The sequence below is a fragment of the Harpia harpyja genome, chromosome 8 (genome assembly GCF_026419915.1).
Source record: "Harpia harpyja isolate bHarHar1 chromosome 8, bHarHar1 primary haplotype, whole genome shotgun sequence".
Taxonomy (NCBI): domain Eukaryota; kingdom Metazoa; phylum Chordata; class Aves; order Accipitriformes; family Accipitridae; genus Harpia; species Harpia harpyja.
In genome coordinates this window covers 50,404,642-50,414,097 of record NC_068947.1, presented here as the reverse complement: position 1 = coordinate 50,414,097, position 9,456 = coordinate 50,404,642, and the positions used below count along the sequence as shown (strand labels likewise).

General features: G+C 51.9%; 1 protein-coding gene across 4 annotated transcripts in view; it reads left to right on the top strand.

The window, feature by feature from the left end:
* The first annotated feature begins 1,014 nt into the window (after positions 1-1,014).
* VTCN1 (V-set domain containing T cell activation inhibitor 1) overlaps positions 1,015-9,456 on the top strand; it is a 17,444-nt gene continuing 9,002 nt past the window's right edge. Inside the window, exons 1-3 of one of the 4 annotated variants that reach the window (XM_052795205.1) lie at positions 1,015-1,102; positions 7,340-7,404; positions 8,877-9,224. In XM_052795205.1, coding sequence (XP_052651165.1) covers positions 7,341-7,404; positions 8,877-9,224 — 412 coding nt within the window. In that variant the 5' untranslated portion in view covers positions 1,015-1,102; position 7,340. Of the gene's footprint in view, positions 1,103-7,339; positions 7,405-7,519; positions 7,626-8,444; positions 9,225-9,456 lie in introns of those variants that run through there. The other 3 variants (XM_052795206.1, XM_052795204.1, XM_052795203.1) reach the window with 3 other exon arrangements.

Here is a 9,456-nt window from a genome sequence, read left to right as displayed (position 1 = left end):
CAGATCCTTGATTTCTTTGGGAAATATCCTGAATACCTCTTGGTTTTTTTGCAGTGTAAACATACAGAGAGGAATAGGCTCCAGCATGAGAGCTGCTCAGAAATTCATGTGGTGTTGCTCTGGTGAATGGGACTTGCCCTGGTCCTGCTGGGGCTGCCTGTGCCTGAGAAACAGACCTGTTTTTCCAACATGGAAGTAACCCGACCGTTGGCTGTGTGGTGAGGTGTGCTGCGGCTACGACCCGGAGTTAACTGGTGCTGAAATGGGACACCTCGTCTGTGCACTGCACCAAAGGCAACTATAAATCAGGTGTCACCAAGTGCAACAGGATATTTCTTAATGTGCATTTCCCAGCAGGCCACTATGGCCTAGAGCTATTCTTAGCTTCTAGTAATGGTCTGCTAAATTACGAAAGGTTTAGTAATCAGTAGAATACTACAAAATAAATCAGAATTCTTTTTTTTCAGATTAAAAAGGGCTATTCTGTGCTAAAGCAGAGGGGAAGTGAAGACCATATAAAGTCTGCTTTACAAGTTTAAACCACTGCAACAACCAAAGAGCAACAGTGATTTTCAGGTGAAAGATTTTCACTCCTCAGTTTCATTCAGAGGCCAGAGGATGAAGGACATGCTTTCAGTAACAGCCAAGATTGGAGCGTTAGCAGTAGGTCCTGTTCACACCTCTGCCATAGACCTTGCACAGGGCATTCAGGTAGCTCCTTCACCTGGAGAGCGATTAGCTTTGTGGTTAAGCACTCACTGAAGTAGCACGTGAACGGCTGAGTAAACCCAATGCCTAGTCACTCTCGAAAGCAGAAGGTCCCACCCTGGCTCCTCTGTCCTTGCCACAGGCCATGCGGTCCTGTCCCACCAGAAGCGTCATTAGGTGCGACTCTCCTCTGAGCACGTGGGGAGCCAATTCAACTCCCAAACCTGGCTGGAAACCATTTACTTTCTAATTTTACTTTGTTTCCTAACAGGCGACTAGGCTTACTGGAGGCTCAGATCTGTGCTCTCATCAGTGGAAGGTGGTGGGACATGGGAGGAGGTTCAACACAAGTTGTGACATGTAACTTCATCCTAGCATGAGGAGGCTGGAGGTGGTGAGTCCTGAGTGCTAAGTGCATTGGAATACAGTTTGCTGACTTTGGTGCCTGTACAAGAGCCACAGCCCCTTCCAGCCCCCTCCCTGCCATCTAGAAAAGTCTGTTATGTGTCGTGCACCACATCTGGCTATGTTCATCCCTTGTGGAGGTGAACAGGCTCTTTTGGAGTAGAACTGTAGTCCAAAAGACTAAGCGTACACTTCTGAAATCTTGCACATGCACAGTTAGAAGGCTACTGTGCCCCTCAGGGCATCGTATGCCCTCCTGCAGCTAGTTTGGTCATCATGGACCAGTATTAATTGGTCTTGATTTTAACCTCTGGTTGTTGCAGAGAAAGTAATTTGGTTTTTCTTAGGTGCTGGACTGTTCCCAGTTCCTCTGGGCATCCTCAGTTCTGCAAGGGAAAGGGGTTCACTCCCACTAACCATCCAAACTTGCTGGAGATGGCTCTGGACTGTCAAAAATTCCTCTTTTCCCATCCTCCCTAGAACAGTCCAGACGTAGATGACAGGATGCACAGGTTCCCCTTCAGGAGACTGAACACGGTGGTGCAAGCTGCCTTCCCTTTTCTGCTCTTTTGCAAACTCTCTGCCCTTCTCGGCCTCTTATGCCCAAAAGCTACTCCTCCTGCCCCCAGCCTCGAGTGAGACCAAGCACAGAGGGAAAGGCTTGCAGGGTCTGTGCTGGTTTCTTCCCTTTATGTGCTCTGATGTCCACCATAATGGCAGACCTGTGAGCAGCAGGAGCTGGCCTCGGGGAGGAGAAGTAGTTTGGTCTGGAGGAGTTTAGTGAAAGAAAACAGCAGTCAGAAAAGAGGCCACTGCCGAATCTGTGTGGCTCTGACGGCACCGCTGAGCCTGGAGGAGCCTCTTAGCACAGCACAGAGAGGCAGGGGAAGATGCACATTGCGAATGGGGCCAGGAAGGGGACCCGCAGGTGGCACCACTCTGCCCAGTGCCAACAGCATGATTGGAGATTTTAACAAGGAGACCTGAGCTAGTCCTGGATATGATGAAACCCATCAGTGATGAGTAAGCTGTGGATCTACGTGGGAGACTGCTTCACTCTGACTGCGGCATTAGCTGGCTACCAAACCATGAGCTGTGTTATTTTTTGTTTTAAATCAGACATGTTTCTTTAATGGATGGTGTAGGAGGTCTCTCCTGTTGCCCCAGTGACTAACCAGGCCTCCCTGCTTTTGACTGCCCTGGTGAGGGGAGCAGAGATGCTTACTGCTTCCTCGTTCCTGAGAGTTCACTGCTTGGGCTCACCACTCCTTAGCCGAGTTCAGTTATTTAAGCAAGACAGCCTGGGAGGATATATCATGCAAAGGACAGGGGCTGTGCTGAACAGTGTGGGACCTTCAGGCACCTGGTGTTTGGCTTGTCTTCGTAGGTGCCGTGACCATGGCATCCCAAGGCCAGGTCATTTTCTGGAGGTACGGTATTATCTGCATCTGCTTTGAGAGAGGGGAGGGAGGGAACTGTGTTTTCTGGACTCCTTGGCTGTATCGCCCTGCTGCCAGGAGCTTTCAAGACAGCAGTTCTTTGCAGCTTAACTCTATACTGCACTCACCGAAGCTACTTAAATACCAGTACAGCTTCTTTTATACAATCAGTAAGGCCATGTAGCTGTCAGACACCCATGTGCAGGTCATTGACTGTAGCCAGGATGGAGATGCATGTCCTAGAAACTGTTCATGGCTAGAATACGCTACCTCAGGTTTGAATGCTGTGGTAGGTCAGGGTATCAATGGCTCAAGAAAGGCTCTGTGTTCCTGCTGTTATAGGTTGGGGTATCAATGGCTTGAGGAAGGCTCCCTGTTCCTTCTGTTGGCCCTCAGACAGTCGCTTATGTTTCCGTCACATCAGTGTGCTGTGGGGAGAAAGGCAGAAGCTGTCCTACAGCAAGTTTCCTTGCTGCATGGGTCAGGAGTAAGAGCTGGGAAGATGTGCAAGCTGGTTTGTACCTCTTGTTTCAATGATCCTGTTTCCTTTGGAGCTATTGATCAAGTCCTGGTGAACTACAGTCAGAAAAAAAAGTATTGTGGGAAAGGCCATAAAAATATCTACCTCGTATCCTTATCTTCTGATTACTTGAAAATAATGTCCACCTGATGGGTAAAGTGGCAAACTTGCTTCAGCCTCTGATGAATGTGGGCTGACTAAACCTGACTGCTTGAACAGAGCCACCAACAAGCTGTGTCTCTTCATCCCAGGTGTGGGCTTTTCCAGGTTGGATGGAGGCAGGGGCTGCAGCGAGGTGTCTGAGACATGCCTGCTTGCATTTATTCTGTCAAAAAGGTTTCAGCTGTTATGAGTATCCGTCCCACCGGAGCTGAACAGCAGTGGGGAGAAGGACAGTCTACATGTGAACAGAAGAGACCTCTCACACATGAGCTGTGCTCCAGCTTTCTCACATGGAGCATCAAGGAAGAACTAAATAGTAATATTATCGGCACAGAAGTGAGATCACTAGTAGACATAATGTAACATGGTGTAAATATTTGCCAGGCATCATATTCCTCATGTGTCTGGAATGCATGTAATAACTAGCTCTGTTATTCTCAAGAGGCAGCCCAGCTGGCTTTTGTCAGGGAAATGCAATATCTGATGGGTGTGAAAAAATGCACGCCTACCCCTTGCTGCTCCGAGAACTATCCTCCGGCTCCGCCAGCGCCTCTGCCTGCCCCGGGCAACTGCGCACAGTCAGATGGCAGCAGGTTACTGGAAGCAGCAAGCTTCTTCAAGGACACTGGCCTCTTCAGGCTGATCTTGAAATACAGAAATAGCCCAGAGAGAGGGGTGAATTTACCAGGAAGCTTCAGAGGAGCAGTGGGAGGCTTCTATTGATTTCAGGAAAAAACAAAACAAAACAAAAGCTCTAAAAAATAAAAAACTGAAGCACTGGGAAAAGTTGAGCCCTGCAATCATTAACTGCTCATTGGAATGGAAACCCCTTCCTTTTGGGTTACTCCTGCCATGCTATTTCTTTTCCACAGTAAGCTTTGATATAAGGAGGAAGGCAGGGGACCTTCAATCTCTTAATCTTCCGGGTTTTTTGATTCTCTCACCTCTAAGCCCATTCTCAAGGGAAAGCTTACTCTGAGCAGAGCTAGAGATCGGGAGGATTAAGCCCCTGCCGCCTGTCACAGCGGGGCTGCGAGCCTCTCTCTGTCCCTGGGCTGTGCTCGACAGCATTCAGGCTGGGAATGAATGAATTTCATGCCAAATTCCATTTGGCTGAGCAGGAACGGGACCATGGAAAAGAGGATGTGCTCGGAACGGCATCCCACAGGCTGCCAAAACGACGCCGGGAACCGAAAGTGGCATCAGGGCTCCGACTTGTGCAGCCCCAGACATCTGCATCAGTCTGTTTCCAAGCCTCTGAAATGCTGGGAGTACGAGGAGTGCTGATGCACAGAAAATTGCTGTTTGCTTGAACTGCTGGACTAGACTGTTGTGAAACACAGCTACCATCAGCATGTGGTCAGGTTGCCAGCTTCCTCTTGTTTGCCCTGTGCCCCAGATCTACTCAATACACACGGGGGGCTTGCAGGCAAATATTTTTAAGGTCTTTTGTGATTCTTGGATCTTGCAGTTTCTGCGGAGGAAACTCCAAAGAACCTGATTTCCCCTTGTCCCTGGCAAGGGGTGTTGAAGTGGGCAGTGGCATCCGTGTACCCAGAATTGCCATTCCCCTCCCCGTAACAAACGAGCGGCTTTTTCCGTCAGCCCTGCTGCTGCCTTGAACCAGGGGTGGGAAGCATCTCTCTGGATGCAAAGTTAGCAAGGCTTTGCAGCTTTGGGGGCACGTGGCACCAGTGGGGAACAAAAGCATTGGTGCTGGCCTGTTTGTGCTGGTTTGTGTTTGTCTGTGAGCGAGGTGAGGACGGTTTTGCCCGGTGGAGTGTTTGAGCAGAGGTGGTGTTCAGGCCAGAGGGTCCTTTCGAGGACCAGAGGCAAGTGTGGTGGCACCTGAAGCATTCAGGGTCTGCATAGGAGGGCATCCTGGCTGCTTGTCCCCTGCCATAGCACCTCCGGCATTTACTGATGAAATCCCCTGTAACCTGCAGGCAGCATCCCTCAGCTCCCAGCAATTTCTTCCCTGCCCACTCTTGGGAAGGAGGATTTTAAGCTAGAGGGGTGAAGGCGAGCCACAGCTGCTGTGCGACAGCATGGCTGCTGCTTGCTCCGTGCTTCCCAGGCGTGAGAGCTGAGGCTGGTCGTGGCAACCTTGGCTGAGTTTATAGCAACGATGTCATGCTGGGATCAGCTCCGTAGAAATTGGTGGAGCTCCTCAAAGAGATAGATGTTATTCAGCATACGCAAGAGGCTTGGTATCTACCCCAGAATAGGAAAACACAGGGTTGTCCCCCAGTGAGCCTGGCCGAGACCCTGCCCGAGCCCTGTGGAACATGACAAATCTTTGCTGGGAGCTGTCACTCTGCGGGATCCACATGAACCAACAAACAAAGTCCCCATCCCACAGGTCCCCAGGGGAAGCGGTGGCTGGTGATGGGTCCCCAGCTGCCCAGTGCCCGCGGCTGGAGGATATCCACCGCTTTCCTCCTCCATAGGGTCAGCTGTGACCGCAGCTGCAGGGCACTGGGAAGGGGGCAGGTGGAGAACTGCTGTTCACCCTGGTCATGAGTGAAAGCTGGTGAGAACAGGGGGGAAGCCAAATGTGACACCTCCCAGCTCTGAGGGCAGCTAGGCAGGGAGGGCTTGGTATGGATGTGAATGTATATATGGACTCATATGAACCTTTATATGGACTTACCGCATACTCGTGGTGAAACACACAGGTCTGATCCCTTCTCCTGAGCACACTGGCAAGTGCAGAAAGGGCTTCCTCAGACCACTTTCTACTGGCTTTAAGGATGATGATGGAAGGGAGGCGGCAGGAGGGCAAGCAAGCCTTCTGCAACATCTCCCCTCCTCTCCATCCCCTCTTTCAACTCATCTTCCCATTCTCCCTTCCCTGCTGCTCTCTGCAAGAGGGGCTTCTTCACGTGGTGCAACTCCCTAGAGCTCCGTACCAGCCCTGTGATCGTGGCATTTGCAGTGATTGAGGCACGATTGTGCAAACGACTGATGCAGCCACACATTAACGGGGGGAGGAGTTTGCAGTTGTACAGACACCGAAGGGCACTCGTGCAGGAGGCTCCCCGATGTTTTGGGAAAGAGTGTGCTGCAAGTCGGCAGACACTGCTGAAGCGGAACAGCTATTTTTGTGTGGGCAGAAGGGCCGTGACATCTCGGAGCCTGGTCCTGCCTGGGGATGAGATGGGAAGCAGCAGCTCAAGAGTTTCTGTTGTACAACGGAGCAAAACAAGCCTTGGGCTGGCAGCCCCGGTCGCTGGTGCGGAGTGGCCGCTGTTGGTGCCCATGCCTCCCGCAACACAGCTCCCTCCAGCGCCCTGCCGGGCTTGGGAATGGGGTAAAGTCCCCTGTGAGGACCTCCTGCAGCTCTCTGGGCTTCTCCTCTGACAATCCTGAGCAGAGCTGAGCCCAGCACTCCTGTGAGACTGTCAGGCATGAGCACAGGAGCTGCTTGCCCCGGGATGTACCTGTGGGTTTTTGTGGGGAGCTGCTTCAGGTCTTGCTCTGGTGGGGAGCCGAGGTCATTGCCACAATCCCCCAGTCCACATGAAAACGTGCCCAGAACCACGTGTGACAGCTCCGCCGGCTGCGGTGGGAGCCTCCACCCAGCCATACTTATGGGTTTGTCCAAGCCAGGCCTGTGCCGGAGATAGGTTGCGGTCAGCAAGGCTTGAGCTGTGCTGCTCCCTGTTTTCAGCCCCCTCCTTCCCGCTGTTTGGCTCATACTGGGTGTCTCCTGGGGTCAGGGGCCTGTCTCAGTGGTCTGCTCGCCTCCCTGGGCAACTGGTCCCTCCCAAGAGCCAGCAGGGACTGCCCCGCTCGCTTATGCCCCGGGGGATGCAGAGAGGAGCATCCTCCACTGGGACCTGCTGCCTCCTGCTAAAGGCAAAGCCCGGGTCTCCTTTCCTCCCGCCACACGGTCCCTCACCTTTGAAGACAAGTGTTGACCCGAATGTTCGTCACTGCTGTGGTCGTGTGTTTCACCGGTCCACCTTGCTCTAAGTCTGCGGCTTTTACCCGCCTCGACCTCTCCTTCCTGCCGGCAGCTCTGCAGACGTGCAGCGTAGGCGTAGGGTGTGAAGGAGGTGGGCTGTGCGGTAATGTTGTCCTTTCTTTTTTCCCCAAATAGCATGACTACGGTCATTATCATCCTGGCTGCGGTGATTGCCCTGATCATCGGGTTTGGTGTCTCAGGTATGTGGCTGCTCAGATTTCTTGCTGTTACCAGAGGGGCGACGAACTTCTGCCCTGCCTCTACCTCCGTGTCTCCATCCCATGCATGGGCTGACGTGTGATCTTGTGTGGAAGTGCCACCTACAACCCTTTAATGAAGGATCACTTTTTATAGATTTTATGTACCAGATGGCTGAATTAAGACTGCACAGGTGACTTCATTTCTGGCCTTTCTCAACAAGGTATGACTCCATGGCATTAAACCACAGGCTGTGCTCTCCTTGGAGACTGTAAGCTCTTGTTGGTTTTAAATAATGCAGGGGTTTACACACACACACACACTCACACACACATGTGCTCATAGTGGATTAGAAGACACCAGCACTTGGCATTCAGAGCTGAATGAGGATATCTGTGTTGGCTCTTAATTTCTGCGAAAACTTGTCAGCGGGCTGGCCCCAGGCTGCAGCGGTGGCTGTGCACTTGTGAGCCCTGCGGGGCGGCTCCATTTTGCCCTGGGAAGTGAGTTCCTGATCTGTGCTTTCACAGCAGAAATTAAGGCCTTTTTTTGTTTGGGTTTTTTTTTTTTAGTTATCTGCTATGTTAGCAACCGGAATGGGAAGCCAGCTGAGGCAAGGGGTCGATAAGTGTAGTGCAGCCTGTGCTGCTGGAGACGTAGTGTTGTGTTAGCTGAAATTTCCTTGGGCTTGGAGCTCTAAACCTCCACATACAGAAAGTCCTGCACATACCATGCTCCTTCTCCCAGATAGGAGGAGATGGTATTTATTGCGAACTCAGACAGCATCTGCCAGGATGGGGCACATTCCCCTGCTCCCTCAGGGACAACAAAAATGCGTTGCTTTGGTGTTGCCCAAAACGCAGCCTCCTCAGGGCATGCTGAGTGAGGACGTGTAGGGAAGGGCTGCACGGGAAAGCGGACCCGGTTCCAGGAAGGTGTTAATTCTCAAGCTCGCTGGTTAGGATTTGACTTGAGAAGCGATCTGTGTTCCCAGGGAAGGGAAATGCTGACTTTTCTTAAATGAAAGAAAACTGTTTGGATTCCAGTAAGAGTGAAAGACCAGCCTTTTATTTCTCTGCCAGCATTACGCCTTGCAATCATGTTTATATTGCATAAAGGGAGGTCCTGACTAAGAAAAGACACAAAAATCACGCTCTTCTGGCAGCAGAGAGAAAAAATCCCTGATACATATTAGCAAGCAAGAAAACACCACGTGAATTCTTCTCAAACAGATAAGAGGAGCTACTTTTTGAACCACGCTGCCTGCTAAAGAAAAGCTCCTATTCTTTGTTTTGGTATATAAGCCATGGGAGCTGACCTCTGCTAGCAGCACTCGTAGCTGGTACTGGTGTCCTTGCAATGTGCCGGTGCCCGTTCAGCCTCGGGGTTGGTGCACGGCAGCCGCAGGGTGGTCTGGCCTTTCTCTGTGCTCATTGTCTTGCCTTTCTCATGCCTCCTTGCTTTCCCCTTGCAGGAAAACGTTCCATCAGCGTGACGACGCTGACTTCTCCTGGGAACATCGGCCAGCGCGGCATCCTGGGCTGCACTTTCGAGCCCGACATCCGGATGGGCAGCATAGCGATCCGGTGGGCCAAGGCGGGAGTAGCCGGGCTGGTACATGAGTTTAAAGGTGGGAAGGACCACCTGCAAGAGCAAGACGCGTTGTTTCAGGGCCGCACGGCGGTGTTCGCGGACCAAGTGATCGGTGGCAACGCTTCCCTGGAGCTGAGGGACGTGCAGCTCTCCGATGCCGGCACTTACCGGTGCTCCGTCACCACGGCCAGAGGGAGCGGAGTGGCGGTGCTTCGGTACAGGACAGGAGGTGAGGGGTACGAGGAAGAAAATCCTGCTGCAAAACGCAGGCTAAGGTGACTTGGTCGGACCTACCCGCAGTTAAGCTGATGCTAGAGGCTGTGCGAGCGGCACCCGCTCCTCCAGCAGCCAATGTCAAGCCCTGCAGCCCTGAGTAGGACTGGGGTATTTTTGGCTTTTCCAGAGGTGTTTATGGCCTTACCCACTCTTTCCACATCCTTGTTCCAGAAAAGATGATTATT